Source organism: Macaca fascicularis, chromosome 15, assembly GCF_037993035.2.
Source record: "Macaca fascicularis isolate 582-1 chromosome 15, T2T-MFA8v1.1".
In the NCBI taxonomy this organism is placed as follows: Eukaryota; Metazoa; Chordata; class Mammalia; order Primates; family Cercopithecidae; genus Macaca; species Macaca fascicularis.
In genome coordinates this window covers 77798465-77815442 of record NC_088389.1, presented here as the reverse complement: position 1 = coordinate 77815442, position 16978 = coordinate 77798465, and the positions used below count along the sequence as shown (strand labels likewise).

Here is a 16978-nt window from a genome sequence, read left to right as displayed (position 1 = left end):
TTCCCTTCCCTTCCCTTCATTTCCTTCCCTTCCCTTCCCTTTCCTTGTTTTTTGAGACAGAGTCTCCCTTGTCACCCAGACTGGAGTGCAGTGGTGCAATCTTCGCTCACTACAACCTCCACCTCCCGGGTTCAAGTGATTCTCCTGCCTCGGCCTCCTGAATAGCTCGGATTACAGGCAATTGCTATCATGCCTGGCTAATATTTGTATTTTTGTAGAGATGGGGTTTCACCATGTTGTCCAGGCTGGTCTTGAACTCCTGACCTCAGGTGATCTGCCTGCCTCAGCCTTCTAAAGTGCTGGGATTACAGGCATGAGCCACTGTGCCTGGCCCTATTTTCTTATATTCAGCATACTTTTTTCTGGAGATTCATCCATGTTATTGTGTGTATCAATGATTCATTCCTTTTTATTGTTGAATAATATTCCATTGTATGGATATACTACAATTTCTTTAATCATTCATTTGTGGTAGACAAATAAAGTGCCCACAAACATTCATATACAAGTCTGTGTATAGAGACATCCTTTCTTTCTCTTGGATAAGTACTGGGGAGTTGACTGGTTGGATCATGCGACAGGTATATGATTATCTTTTTTATAAACTGCAAAAATGGTTTTCCAAAGTAATTGAACCATTTTTTGAAAGTTATAGTTGCTCCACATCTTTGCCAATCCTTGATATGGTGAGTCCTTTTAACTTCAGCTGTTCTAATAAGTATGTAGCAGTGTCTTATTGTTGTTTAATTTGCATTATTAAAGGTTAAGATATTTGTCTTTTCCTGTCTTGCTTGCCATCTCTGTACCTTCTTTCCTAAAATATGTGTTGAAATCTTTTGTCTGTCTTTTATTGGGTTATTTGTTTTCTTATCATTGAATCTTGAGAATTCTTTATGTATCAATAGAACTTCTTTATCAGAGAGGTGACTTGCAAATATGTTCTCTCAGTCTGTGACATGTCTTTTAATCCTCTTAAGAGAGTCTTTTGAAGTGGACTCCATTTTTTAAAAATTCATAGGCTAATTGTTGGGGGATATAATTTGAATAATGCATTATAGGTTTCTAGGAACACCCTCCATGTGAATGTCAAAACAGAATAACAATTGAAACATAATTGTCTGATTTGGTGATGTGAACATGTTTTTGGAGTACTCTCCATCAGGTCAATTAACGAGTTAAGTTGTTAACTTGATTCTAAATTAGGAGAGTATAATTTTGTGCTGGTACTTCTAGTCCAATTTTTGAGTTTGTCTTAAACTATACTAGAAATTTTAGGCAATTAAACTAATGTTTAAAAAGCAACAATTAATGTTGAGAACAAAGGGATTCATAAAACAGTTCATTTTTTAGACTTAACAAGCACCAGGGCAATGTGTTTAGAGAAAATGTTTGCAATCAACAAGGTATGGTTCTGGGTGACATTCATCTTCTGACTCTGTTACCAACTGCTGGCTCTCTCTGTGTGTCCCACAGCCAAACCAGCCAAGAAGAAATCCATGTTGATTAGGGCCCCCACAGTCTCTGCTTGGCAGACCTCTCATGCATCAGAAATAGAGCTTGTCTAAGAGGGCTGGTTAACTTTGCTCAGAAAGGACAGAAGCTATGGCAGGTCCTCATGGTGGAAAGGGCTCCCCTGGAGTCAAATCATTTCACATTCGCCATCTGACCTACACCAACAACAATCCTTGAGAAAGCTTTTACCATATTAACATACTAATTTGCTATTTGCATGTCTTTGATGAAGCATCTGTTCCAATATATTATCCATTTTTATTATTTTATTTATTATTTATTTTATTATTTTATTAGTGGTTTTTTATTGAGTTTTCAGAGATTTTAAAAAATACATTGTGGAGACAAGTCTTCTATCAGATATATGATTTGCAAATACCTTCTCCCAGTTTGTGGCATGTTCTTTTCATTTTCTTAAGAGTATTTTATGAATAAATTCCTGATCAGATGTTATCTGAATACTTGAACGTGTTTAATGCCACCTAAAATGCCTAAATAACAACTTTGTTGATGGCAAAAAAGATGATACAAATGTGTGCTGATACTACCCTGCATCTGTATGGCAATTTTAAGCAAAATTCAAATATTTATATGGAACCCAGATGTTCACCAGCGCCTTCTTACTGCTCAAGAGCTAATAAGACAGCTCCTTCTCCTAATCCAGCTCTGTGGATTCCTAAGGTGTGACTTGGGAAGGGGTAAGGTGGCTCTGTTGTCATTGTTTTGCCTTCTGTTTCTTCTAATTTGGTTTATCTATGAAGGTCTGGCCACCCCATGGTTTTTACCCCATACTATTTCAAACATGAGCCCGGGCACTTTCTGTGATTTGTACACGGAAGTTCTATGCACATAAAGACTTTTCGTGGGAGCCATTTTTATTGAAGTTTTGGAGATGATGGCGGACAGATTTTCAACACATCAGCACACACAATTTCACACCGCACATGAGCTACCCTGTTCAGAAAAGTTCTTTTTTCATCCCCACCAGCAGAGGTTTTCACTGTCTGCCTTGTTCCAAGTAGTGTCACAGTTCCAGAGCTTTGGGGGATTTCTGTCTGTCTCCTTTCTCCTTAAAAGCAAGCTGACACACAAAATGTGCTATTAATATTTTACTGTCTTTTCTGTTGCCACACCCATAACCTCAAGATCTCACTAGATATTGAGTGAAGCCTCATTAGATATTTTTCTACAGACGCATTAGATATTTTTCTAAACAAAGAGTGTTTTTCTTACGAGGTATTCTGGTGCCAGCCAAAATAATATTATTATTTTACTTTGTTCCTCATGCCTAGTCATCAGTTCAGCACATGCAAATGTACACCTTTGGGCTAGTCGCCTTCATTTTTATTGGAATTAATTTTAATTGTTATTTATCTTCTACTGGTTATGGACATATTTTTGGCATTCTGGATGGGCTGACATGCTAAGCTGTGACACAGTATTTCTAATTCTGCAGAAGTGGCCTCTCTCCTGTCATTCTTGTCCCCTCATGGAGGTACAGCAGGTCTTTTCAAGAACTTGCCAGTTTCTGGGCCAGTTTAGCAGTTTAGCCCAGAGAAAGCAGCAGACAATAGGGGCCCCTTGCTGAGAGAGATTTCTTTAGCTTCCTCTTCGCTGCTCTACACACTGCCTGGACTCTGCATTGCTACTTGCTCATCTTGTCCTTGACTCCTAGAAAAAGGGGAGTTCAGCTACAGAAGGGCTTTTGGCAGAGCCGGTGTGGAGAGCTGGGGGAAGAGTGAAGCTTGAGGGGGGCTTGACTGGTTTGAGTCAATGGCAGCAGGCCCCGCAGGATGACATTTCTTGTTTGCACAGCCCGTGTGCTACCCGCTTTGAACCGGAAGGGGGAGACTTGAGTTCATTGTCTATACAATAGTAGCTTGTCTGGAACTCATAATGAACAGATTACTTCTCCTGAAAGCTGCTTCTTTTAAAAGGAACTCAGATTTCTATACTGCTCTAGGAAAAAATGCCCAGATACAAATAAAGGCTTTTATGATTCTTCCCTTTGAACTTCTTTTTTAAATCTCCACTCTACTAGAGAGTGAATGAAATCACTATGTGACCATAGGCAGTTACTAAATTTCTTTGAGATTTAGTTTCCTCTCCTGTAAAATGGCAATAACGTACTTGTGCCTACCTGAGGGGTGCTTGTGGAGAAGATTAAGTCCAATTACCTACATAGGAGCTCAGCACAGTGCCTATTTCATTAGAATCTCTCAGTAAACAGCAACTGTTAATGGCAGTAATCGCCATTATAACCCAAGTTCCTGAGTTGCGGTACAAAGACAAAAACCTAACCAGTCGGCCCATGCTGACCAGGTGCCCAAAGAGCTCCTAGAAAACCTTGATGTTTTCCTGATGTAAGCCCTGGGAAAAATTAATGCCCTCTCTATCCCACCTAAACTTCCCTTTCTCCTTTGTTCCCTGGCTTTTTGCTTGGTTTGAAGCCAGACTTAAACTGCTGCACCTTTCATTTGGCTTTAGGGACTATGTGGCGTCCGCAATGCAGAGTGACAGAAACTGGACAGGACATACCTGGAATTCTGTATGAACAAGGCAGTGGGGACCGGAAGCAGACTTACTTTTTTGAAAAAATGGGGAGAAAACTAATCACATGGCTAGGGTATAAAAAGGGTGGTTCTTCCTCTGATGCCTGTGCCATACCAGCAGACAGAGACCCACGCTCCCCTAAGATACCCACACATCTTGGCTGTCCCATGAAGAGCAGAATAAAGAGATTGCTGCTTAATAGTGTCATGGAAGTAAGTGGGACTTCTCACACTTAAGCTTGCAGGGATGGTGGGGAGCACATAATTATTTTAAAATCTTTCCAGGAGCAAAGTATCCCCCAGATAACATGGGGAGGTTAGGGAGAACACAAAAGCTGACATATTCCTCTGGCTATTCCTGATGGCCAGCTCAATTCTAACTTTCTGAGCAGAGAATCTGGAGCACACAGTAGGAGCAATGGGAAGCCCAGGTTTAGTTCCAGACCCTCCTGCTTGCCTCTTCTCTCTTAGTCCCATAGCAATTCATACATATTTATTCCCCCATAAGCATCAGGTCCCCTTATTGTCTCTTACCTTGTATATTCCACATGGCTTTCTTGAATTTTACATTCCTTAAAGGCAGGGGCCAGAAACTATACTACTTTGCAGGTATATTTTAAAAAGAACAACTAATAGGTACTCAGCAATTTTATAATATGGATGGTTATATAAATCAAAATGAAATTAAAACTGCCATGTTGAATTATGCATCAAAAATAATTTATTTTCCAAAATAAAGTTTAAATAAAAAATAAAAATAACTCATAATTTAATAAAAATTTTAAAGTCTTCTAGTGTTCTTTCATATGCAGTACATTAGCCATCAGTCACTTAAACAGCATCTGCCGGTTGAAGAATGCTTGAAGTAATTGTCCAGTCCCAGAGGCACAGGCTAGGAGATCTTCAGTTTCGGAGGTAACCTGTAAGTTTGTTAATGAAGAAAAAGTTCCTGAGGATTTCCACTCTGACTATGGTCCAGGCACAGTGACTGTACTCCTTGGCCTTCAGGTAATGCAGAATCCTTCCATAGTATCTTTTCAGGTGCAAACTGCTCACGAATTTTCCCCTGGTGAAATCTTCTTTCTCCAGTTTTTCTTCTAGGATTGTCTTCAGATGGTCTATCTGATGATAGACATTAGCAAGGAGGTTCTCCACAATAGTCTCATTCCAGCCAGTGCTAGATAAATCTTGTCTGAAAATAGCGAAGATGTTCTGGAGCATCTCATAGATGGTCAATGCAGCGTCCTCCTTCTGGAACTGCTGCGGCTGCTTAATTTCCTCAGGGATGTCAAAGTTCATCCTGTCCTTGAGGCAATATTCAAGCCTTCCATTCAATTGCCACAGGAGCTTCTGACACTGAAAACTGCTGCTTCTTTGTAGGAATCCAAGCAAGTTGTAGCTCATGGAAAGAGCTGTAGTGGAGAAGCACAACAGGAGAGCAATTTGGAGGAGACACTTGTTGGTCATGATGAGAACAGGAACAGTGTCGCCTACTACCTGTTGTGCCAGAGCGAAGGCTTCGAAAGTTTGCAGTTAGAATGTCCTTTCTCCATGGGTATGGCCTATTTATATGACCTGGTCCTCTCTCTATTCAGAGGAATTTCCCACTTTCAGTTCTCCCTTTCAGTTTTCCTATGTCATTTGCATATGTAGTAGTTTCTAAAACTCTTTATTTAAACTCCTATCTTATATTATATATATTAGAAAAAAAGATATACAAATAGTAAGATTTTCTAATGTTTTTTAAAGTTTCAGTGAATGACTAAAGCAAATTGTGAAAAAAGACTTGGGAGAAAACAAAGGAAAGCAAATGGCCTGAGAATTCAAGAACCTCAAAACAGCCAAAAGATAAAGTTGGTCCTCCCTATCCATGGGTTCTGTACCCGTGGATTCTACCAACTGTAGATGGAAAATATTTTTTAAAAATACAATAAAAATAATAATACAACAACAAAAATAATGTAAATTTTAAAGATACAGTATTACAGCTATTTATATAGCATTTATATTGTATCAGGTATTATAAGTAATCTAGGGATGATTTAAAATATACAGAAATATGTGTGCAGATTATATGCAAATACCACATCATTTTATAAGGAAATTGAGCATCCTCTCATTCTGTTGAGGCAGCAGGATGGTGATCCTAGAACCAATCTTCTTTGGATACTGAGAGACTGAGAGATACCTAGATTTACTGAAAAGCCAATCAGGGAATAGTAGCTGAAACTAGAAGGAGTTTTGCCGAATATGATAATAGGTTACTGTGAGAGGGCCTTGGAAACTTCTGAAAGGCACTGGAATAGTCTAGGGTATAAGAAATTTTCAAATCAACCAGTCACAGCCCTTTTTGGATAGGATCCTACACAGAGGAGAAACTGCCACAAGTGGAATCACACTTCAGCAGGATATAAACAACAGAGACAAGGATAGAGAAGCCCCAACCAGGGTGGGATGGAGAACTCAGAAGGCAGGCTACTATGTTTTTGACCATTTCACAGAAGCTGACAGAAGAGGGAGCTCTGTGAAGTTAGAAAAACCACCCTGAACCACTTCCTGGTTCAGGAAAAATAAGCTCTTATAAGACCAAACAACAGAAAAGTACTGAGATGGAATCTCATATGAATTTATTACTAGAAAAAAGAGAAGGCTTTGGGAAGATGGCTGATTAGAAGCATTTGTGGTCTGTGACACTCTGCTCTTGAAGCCTTTGGCCAGGATGGTCTGACTGCCCTGAGCCTGTCGTGCTTTGAGAAAGCCCAAACTAGCTGACAAGGAGAGACCATGAAAATTGGCAGTGTATTTCAGAATTTAAAATTTCAAGCAATGAAATTGTTCCTTTAACTTGCAATACCATTACTAGTTATTTACCTATGGCTATCCCTGCAGAAGTATGCATGTGTATGTGCGTGTGTATTATAGATACATACAAAACATATATAAATGTTTATTATATTACTATCATAGTAAAGAAGACAAATGTCCATCAGTAGGGAGCTTGTCAAGTAATACTATCATGTAGACAAGATGGAATATTATTCAGCCATCAAAAAGGACAATCAGCTGATACAGACCCATATCATAGATACATTCAGTGAAAAGAGCAATACATATAAGAAAGGATATGATATTTTCATTTGTTTTGTAAGTTACTAGAAAGGTATACATACGATGCTGTTATATGCATATGTTTTTTTCCTTTGGGTAGAATTACTATCTATTAATAGTAGTTACCCTGGAGAATAATGCTGACGGGGTGAGGAAGCAGCAAGGAAGAAAAATCTTCACCTTTTCACTTCATGCCTTTAGAACTATCTGTATGTGAGTTTTTCCTTGTAATAAGAAGAGGTCTGGGAAACAGGGTTATTAGGCTACTAGGGAATTAGGCTGTTACATTTGTAATTTAGTGCACTTTGAGAAAATTTAATAAATGTTACTAAATGTTAACATTTATTTTGTTTTATTTGCATTTAAAATGTTCTATTATGAGCATATATTATTTTTTCCTTAGGAAATTTGAAAGATACCAGTTAATATTGAAAAATAGAATATAAAATTGTACATACAATATGACTCTACAAAAATATGTAGAGAAAATTAATAAAAGGAAGTAAACCACCATTTTAATAGTGGCTTGATTTGGCTTGTGAAACTAAAGAGTGATTTTTTTCCTCCTTATGTTCTTTGTATTTTCCAATTTTCTACCAGTAAACAAGTATTGTTTCATAATAGACTAATTTACATTATAAAATAAACGAGTCCCAACCTTTCTGGTTATTCTGCCTCTCTATGGGTTTCATTCTCTCTGGCCTTCTGGCCTTTGCAGGCCAGCTCTTAGCAAGACCTTGGCCATCTCATGCATTTTAAAAACAATGAGTTTTCAAATATCAAAAAAAATCTCGGCTCTTCCACTCAAAAATGTCTGTTATGTCAGTGATTGAGTAATTCCTTGGGGTTTTGAAAAGCATTCTCAGATTAGTCTGGAATCATCCATGGCTCATAGCACAAAAGCCACTGCAAGGAGCTTCAGAGGTTAGTCAACCTAGAGATGGCCGTCCCTCTCAGGAAAGAGGAGACAGTCCGAAGAGTCGGGTCACTGGGGCCTGCTCCTACAGAATGACTTGCAGGCTTGTATAGAGTTGACCTTTCTAGGTGCAACTGAAGGCCTCATCACTGCCCACATCAAATGGCCTCTGATCCTCCATCCTGAAATGGTCCTTAGAGAGTTCATAATCTAATACAATAAAAACAGTAGTAGTGGCAGTAGTACTAGTTATCATTTATTGAGCACTTACTATTTGCCATTCTTTGAATAATCCTCATAGTAAACATTTGAGATAGGTTATTATCATCCCCATCTTACACAGGAGGGAAATGAGGCTTAGAAAGGCTGTGTAATGTGCCCAAGATACACACTGCTAATAACATGGGTAGATTGCATTTAAAACTGTGGTCTTTCCTGTAGAATATCAAGCAGACTATGGCTGACATCTTCAGATAGGTTCATGATGTCAACCATGGTGGTGATGATGGCTCTCAAAGAAAAAAGAAACTACATCTAGTGGAGAAGATGAGGGGGTATTCATTGCCCTAAATGCAGGCAGTGTGCCTAAAGAATTGGTGTGATCACTACAGGTAGAGATGGCTGTGGTGAGGTGACGTGGCTGAGGGCATTCAACTGGTACTGTCCAATAAAGTCACATATGCAATTTACAAAGCTCTAGTAGACATATTGAAAGAATAAAAAAAACAAGTGAAGTTAATTTTAATAATATGTTTTATTTAGCACAATATATCCAAAATATTATAATTTCAACATATAGCCAATATAAAATTATTCATGAGATAATTAAATTTTGTGTACATTCTTCAAAACATGATGCATATTTTTACACTCATGGAGTTCAATTTGGACTAGTGCCATATAAAATGCTCATCAGACACACGTGGTTAATGGCTACCATGATAGACAATAGATACCATGATATCCACAGCTCTAGATAGACAGAGACCGGCACAAGCACAGCCAAGAGAATTAACAAGTTTGCAGGAGCAAAGACAAGGAGCTTCAATTGTGGACAGGCTTCATTTTAGGAATCAAGGAGACTAAGGGTGGAAAAATGAGGTTGAGCTGTACTATGCAGTCTTGAATGCCAGAGTGTAGCATTTGGACTTCATTCAAGAGGTCTTTGTCAAAGAAGAGACTGGAGTTTTTTCCCTGGGCAGAACGATAGGCAGAAATGTTAGAGGTGATCGGAACCAGGAGATGTGAGGAGAGGTCCTGCCCAGAGGCTCTCATGGCTGTGGAGCGTGAAACAAAGGCCATAGCTGTGGAAATGCAGCAAAAGGAATGGAAACAGAAAAATAAAAAGGGAATTTTTTTTCTGGTTTCTTCTTTTTGTTTTCTTTTTTTTTTTTTTTTTTTTTGAGACGGAGTCTCGCTCTGTCGCCCAGGCTGGAGTGCAGTGGCCGGATCTCAGCTCACTGCAAGCTCCGCCTCCCGGGTTCACGCCATTCTCCTGCCTCAGCCTCCCGAGTAGCTGGGACTACAGGCGCCCGCCACCTCGCCCGGCTAGTTTTTTGTATTTTTTAGTAGAGACGGGGTTTCACCATGTTAGCCAGGATAGTCTCGATTTCCTGACCTCGTGATCCACCCGTCTCGGCCTCCCAAAGTGCTGGGATTACAGGCTTGAGCCACCGCGCCCGGCCTCTTCTCTTTGTTTTCTAGCTACTTCTGCTATTGTGTTCATGAGGCGCTTCCTAATATTCCACTTCCAGTTGCCTTTGTGGAGTTTCTCCTCTACCCCTTCTCCTGAGGATTAGTAATAATCTTGGCAGAAGCTCACCTACGAATGGGTTAAAGTTTCTTCCTTTTAAAGACATCATTTTAAGTTTTAGCTTCATTTCTCTTCTTTTATTGGAGTTGTATCAGAATAACCAGGAAAATTTATTTAACCTTCTGTCTACCAGGGAAACCTATTTCTTAGACCAGCCCAGTGTGTATCTGCATTGTAAGGGTTAATGCCTCAACCCTTTCCTGGCCTTTTCCCCCCGCCCCCGCTTTTTTTTTTTTTTTTTTTTGAGACGGAGTCTCGCTCTGTCTCCCAGACTGGAGTGCAGTGGTGCGATCTCGGCTCCCTGCAAGCTCAGCTTCCTGGGTTCACGCCATTCTCCTGCCTCAGCCTCCCGAGTAGTTGGGACTACAGGCGCCTGCCACCATGCCCGGCTAATTTTTTTTGTATTTTTAGTAGAGACAGAGTTTCACCATGTTAGCCAGGATGGTCTCGATCTCCTGACCTCGTGATCCGCCCGCCTTGGCCTCCCAAAGTGCTGGGATGATAGCCATAAACCACCGCGCCTGGCCGTCTTTCCCTTTGTTATTTGTCCCTTCTGTGGACATTATTTTTGTACATATCCTCTCCTCCCCTGGTTAACTTTCCATTGTATGAAAAAACTACTTCCAGTCCCTGTACCAGTTCCTTGTGGTTAATGAGGTTTGGAGAGAGAGAGTGACATTTAGAAAGTAAAACTTGAATGACATTTCTAGTCATTTGAAATCATTTTAATTTGGAAATGCTTTTCTATAAATTTCAGAGATAGGAACCAATTTGTCCTTCTCTTTTGAATATAATTATCTATACAGGACTATTATGTATCTAGAAATGAACATTTTAGTTGTCTTCTCTTCCTTCTCATATCTTCAGTTATTTCTCAAGGAAGAGGGTCCCTATCAAAGAATGATAAATTATACAAAAGGAAGAGTTACTGAGAAGTACATAAACAGTGGCAGAACAGAAATGAACCCAAAAATAATCTTTCAGAAATATCTTGGGAGGCCAATAAATTCTTTCATAAGAGATTAATACATAAACAGGAGAATTCCCACTTCCTCTTTTAAGAAAAAGCTTATAAAACAGTAATATACATAGAAAATTATGCATAAATCTTAAGTATATAGCTCAATGAATTATTATAAAATAAAAACGTCTGCACTCTTTTGTAACCACAAACTAAACATTATCAACACAACAGAAATCTCCCTCTTATTCCCTTGTCTTAGTCTCTTTGGGTTGCTCTAACAAAGCACCATAGACTGAATGTCTTATAAACAACAAGCATTTATTTCTACAGTTCTAGAGACTGGAAAAGCCAAGATTAAGGCCCTAGCAGATTCAGTGTCTGATGAGGGCTTGCTCTTTGCTTTGTATACAGCACCTTCTCATTGCATTCTCATATGGTAGAAGGGGAAAACAAGGTCCCTCAGGCTCAGGCTTCTTTTATAAGGCACCAATCCCATTTGTTAGGGCTCTTCTCCCATTACCTAATTACCTACTAAAGGACCCACTTCTTAAAATGATTGCATTGGGGATTAGGTTTTAACATGTGAAATTTGGGGGACACAAACCTTCAGACTATAGCACCTCGCAATCATTATTCTCTCTCCTCTCGCTTGTCACTACTTTCTTCTCCCAATGCCACTACCATGCAGTCTTTTAACATTCTATATTCTGCCTGTTTCTGAGCTTTGTATAAATGGTTTCTTACCCTCAACAGAATATCTGTGAAATTCATCTATCTTGTGTTTATAGTTTATTAATTTACATTAATGTGTCTTACTCTAATTAGAAGTATACCACAATGTTTTATCCCTTCTACTACTAATAATTTTAAAAAATATTTGCCATGATGATTAATGCTGCTATGAAATTCCTTGTCTGTATTTTTTACTGCACATTAGTACATACTTCTCTTGGGTATATGCCTAGAATGAAGTAACTGGATCATAGAATATGTATATGTTCAGATTTAGCAGATAATATTGTAATGACTTCCCAAATGTTTGTACCAATTTACATTCTTACTATCAGTGTTTGAGAAGTTTCAGTTGTATCAGACTCTTGCCAACTTTGATATTATCAGTCTTTTTAATTTCAGCCATTCTATTGTTGTACAATAATACTTCATTATAGTTTAATTTGCATCTCTCTGATTATTAATAAGTTTCAACATCTTTTCATATGTTTATTGACCATTTGGATATTTTCTTTGTGAAGAGCTTGTTTCAATCTCTTGTTGACTTGTCAGATTTTAAAAATTATATGCAGATGATATAATTGTTTACATACAAAATACAAAAGAATTTACAGATAAACGATTCGAATTCAGCAAGGTCGCCAAGCACAAGATCAATATTAACAATCAATCATCTCTCTTTAGCAACAAAAAATTGAAAAATTACATTTTAAAAATGACACCATAGACAATGTATAAAAATAATCTACTTGGAAATAAATCTAGGCAAAGAAGGGCAAGACTGTTACTCAGAAAACTTACAAATTGTAAATGGGAGGTTAGTGAAGATCTAAATGAATGAAGATCTAAATAAACTTACAAATTGTGAGAGAAATTAATGAATATCTAAGTTAATGCAGAAACAGAGAGACATACCATATTCATGAACTAAAAGACCTAATATTGTGAAGGTATACTTTCTTTGCACATAAATTTATAGTCAATATGTTCACCCCCCAAAAAAGCTGTTTGTTAACTTGCCAACCTCATTCTAAAATTTATATAGAAGTCCAAAAGACAATAACAAAAATATTCTTGTAGAACAAAATGGGAAAGAATGTTCCACTAAATATCAAGATTTAGAACAAAGCATGAGATGTGTGGGGATAGACAGTGAGACTGATAAAATAGAGTAGAGCTCAGAAAAAGACCCATTGATATATGTAAATGACTTATGAAAAAATATGGCATTTTACAATGGGAAAATGATGATCTTTTTCTTTTTTAGAAAAACAGGGAAATAACTGTATATTTATATGTAAAAAATAAAAGTGAACCCATATGTCATACCATATGCACACACAAAAAAAATCCAGTGAATTATAAGTCTAAATGGAGAAGGCAAAACTTTAAACCTTTTAGAAAATAATATAGAAGCATGCCATCATGACTTCAGTGTAGAGAAAAATGTCTTATGACTCGAAGTCCTAACCACAAAGAAAAGATTGTTAATTAGATGGCATGAATATTAAGACTTATTTTTAAAATTAAAAAACCATTAAGAAAATTCAGGCCATAGAATGACGGAAAATATTTGTAGCACTCCAGAAAAGAGAATTATAATATGCAGATTATAAAAAGAAGTCTTATAAATCAGTAGAAAATAAAACTAGACAAAAATTTGAACAGACAAAAGAGAAACTCTAAATAATCATTACACGTGAGAAACTCAATCTCAGAAATCAGAGAACTATCATTGTATATACACTAAATCAGAAAAATATTAAAAGGCTGAGTAGCATCAATGGCAATATTGATAGTATATAACCTTGATATGATGTGATAAGAACAGTACTTTACCCCATGGACTTCCTCCCCAAACCCTTACCCCTGTATAAGTCATGACAAATACACTTTAAAAACCATTACCCTATATCTAACCAGTACTCCTCAAAACTATCAAGGTCATCAAAAATAAGAAAAGTCTGAGGAACTGTCAAAACTAAGAGGAACCCAAGGAGACATGAGAATTAAATGTAATGTGGCATTCTGAATGAGATCCCAGAATAGAAAAAGAACATTAGCTAAAAAACTAATGAAATGTAAATGAATTTTTGAACTTTAGTTTTTTTTTAAGAAAAGAGTAGCATTAACATGGCAAAGCCATTTTCATATTTTTCTTGACCATTAAGTACAAGTCTATAATTAAAAATTTTTTAAATGTAGTCTGGAATATTGCCAGAAACAAAAGTACAGCAGATATCTGTGCTGTTGCCTAGCTATCCATGGCTGATTGGTCTAAAATGAGATACATTAACTCTCCTCCATGTTTTTTGTTTTCTTTTTAAATGAAAGACTTTACTTTTTAAGAGCAGTTTCAGGTTCATAGCAAAATTGAGAGGAAGATACAGTCAAGTTGAGGAAGTTTTCCTCTATTCCTAGTTTACTGAGAGATTGCATCATGAATGGGTATTAAATTTTTGTCAAATGCTTTTTCTGTATCTATCAATATGACCATGTGATTTTCTTCTTTAATCTGTTGATGGGACAAATTACGTTAATTGATTTTCAAATGTTGAACCACCCTTGCATATCTGGAATAAATTCTACTTGGTTGTGCTGTATATTTTTTTTATGCATTCTTGGATTCTTTTTGTTAATATTTTGTTGAAAATGTTTGTCTCTTTGTTCATGAAAGATATTGGTCTGTTGTTTTCTTTTCTTGTAATGTCATTTTCTAGTTCTGGTGTTAAGGTAATGCTGGCCTAGTTGAATGATTTAGGAAGTATTCCCTCTGCTTCTATCTTCTGAAGGAGATTGTAGAAAGTTGGTATAATTTTTTTCTTTAAATATTTGATAGAATTCACTAGTGAACCTATCTGGGCATTGTGTTTCCTGTTTTGGGAGGTTATTAATTATTGATTCAATTTATTTAACAGACATAGGCTATTCAGATTGTTTATTTCTTCTTTTTACATTTTTCAGATTATGTCTTTCAAGGAATTGGTTCATTCTATTTAGTTATCAAATTTGTAGGCATAGAATAGTTCATAGCATTCTTTTAATTTGCTTTCAATGCCTATAAAATTTGCAGTGATGTTCCCACTTTTATTTTTAATATTAGTAATCTGTGTCCTCTTTTTTCCTTAATTATCCTAGGTAGATGCTTATCAATTTTATTTATCTTTTCAAGAACCAGCTTTTTTATGTTGATTTTCTCTATTGATTTACTGTCTTCAATTTTATTGATTTCTGCTCTAATTTTTATTTGTTTATTTATTTTTTTACTTACTTTGGATTTACTTTGCTCTTATTTTTCTACTTTCCTAAAGCAGAAGCTTAGGTGATTAATTTTTACAACTTTCTTTTTTTCTAATATAGCACTCAGTGCTATAAATTTCCCCACAAACACTGCTTTCACTGGATTCCACAAGTTTTTGTTAAGTTGTGTTATTTTCATTTAGTTCAATATATTTAAAAGTTTCTTTTGCCAACCAAGATTACTTTACCCAACAAAGTTGACCTTCAGAAATGAGGGAAAATAACTTTCCCAGACAAACAAAAGCTGAGGTAGGATGGCACTACTAGACCTACTGACAAGAAATGCTAAAGGGAATTCTTCAAGCTGAATAAAAGGATTCTAGTTAATAACATAAAAACATGAAAGAATAAAACTTACTGTAGGAATAGGAACAGCTTTGGTCTGCAGCTCCCAGTGAGACCAACACAGAAGGTGGGTGATTTCTGCATTTCCAACTGAGCTACCCAGTTCATCTCACTGGGATTGGTTAGACAGTGGGTGCAGACCATGGAGGGCAAGCAGAAGCAGGGTAGGGCATTGCCTCATCCGAGAAGCACAAGGGGTTGGGGAATTCCCAGGAAGCCATGAGAGACCATGCTGTGAGGGACAGTGCTATCTGACCCAGATACTATGCTTTTCCCATGGTCTTCACAACCCACAGACTAGGAGAGTCCCTTGGATGCTTACACCACAAGGGCCCTGGGTTTCAAACACAAAACTGGGCAGCCATTTGGGCAGACACCGAGCTAGCTGCAGGAGTTTTTTTTTGCACCCCAGTGGTGCCTTGAACACCAGTGAGACAGAACCGTTCACTCCCCTGGAAAGGGGGCTGAAGCCAGGGAGCCAAGTGGTCTAGCTCAGTGGATCCCACCCACACAGAGGCCAGCAAGCTAAGATCCACTAGCTTGAAATTCTTGCTGCCCACACAGCAGTCGAAGTCAAACTGGGACACTCAAGCTTGGTGCGGGGAGGGGCATCTGCCATGACTGAGGCTTCAGTAGGCAGTTTTCCCCTCACAGTGTAAACAAAGCTGCCTGGAATTTTGGACTAGGCAGAGCCTACCACAATGCCTCAAAGTGGCTGTAGCCAGACTGTCTCCCTTGATTCCTTCTCTCTGGGCAAGGCATCTCTGAAAGAAAGGCAGTGGCCCAAGTCAGGGGCTTATAGATAAAACTCCCATCTCCCTGGGATAGAGCACCTGCGGGAGGGGGCAGCTGTGGGCCCAGCTTCAGCAGACTTAAATATTCCTGCCTGCCAGCTCTGAAGAGAGCAGCAGATCTCCCAGCACAGTGCTCGAGGTCTGATAAGGGACAGACTGCCTCCTCAAGTGGGTACCTGACACCCATACTTCTTGATTGGGAGACACCTCCTAGCAGGGCTTGACAGACACCTCATACAGGAGAGCTCCAGCTGGCATCTGGCAGATGCCCCTCTGGGATGAAGCTTCCAGAGGAAGGAGCAGGCAGCAATCTTTTTGTTCTGCAGCCTTCACTGGTGATACCCAGGCAAACAGGGTCTGGAGTGGACCCACAGCAAACTCCAGCAGACCTGCAGAAGAGGGGACTGACTGTTAGAAGGAAAACTAACAAACACAAAGCAATGGAATCAACATAAACAAAAAGGATGACCACGAAAATCTCCATCTGAAGGTCACCAAAAGCAAAGTCCAAAGGTAAATCAATCCATGAAGATGAGGAAAAACCAGCACAAAAACGCTGAAAATTCGAAAAACCAGAATGCCTCTTCTCATCCAAAGGATCACAACTCCTCACCAGCAAGGGAACAAAACTGGATGGAGAATGAGTTTGATGAATTGACAGAAGTAGGCTTCAGAAAGTGGGTAATAACAAACTCCTCCGAGTTAAAGGAGCATGTTCTAACCCAATGCGAGGAAGCTGAGAACCTGGATAAAAGAGGAATTGCTAACCAGAATAACTAGTTTACAGAAGAACATAAATGACCTGATGGAGCTGAAAAACACAGCACCAGAACTTCGCAAAGCATACACAAGTGTCAAAAGCTGACCTGATAAGTGGAAGAAAGGATATCAGAGATTGAAGATCAACTTAATGAAATAGGTTTCAATATATAGATATTGGAG

General features: G+C 38.2%; 1 protein-coding gene across 1 annotated transcript; it reads right to left on the bottom strand.

Annotated features, from left to right (window-relative positions):
- Nucleotides 1-2980: 2980 nt before the first annotated feature.
- On the bottom strand, nt 2981-6083 carry IFNB1 (interferon beta 1). Its single transcript, XM_045373321.3, has one exon. It carries the CDS (start codon nt 5529-5531, stop codon nt 4968-4970), a length of 564 nt encoding a protein of 187 aa, XP_045229256.1. The 5' UTR covers nt 5532-6083; the 3' UTR covers nt 2981-4967.
- Nucleotides 6084-16978: the final 10895 nt, after the last annotated feature.

Coding starts and splice junctions, on each gene's coding strand:
- IFNB1 (XM_045373321.3), bottom strand. CDS start 5,531: ATGACCAACAAGTGTCTCCTCCAAATTGCTCTCCTGTTGTGCTTCTCC.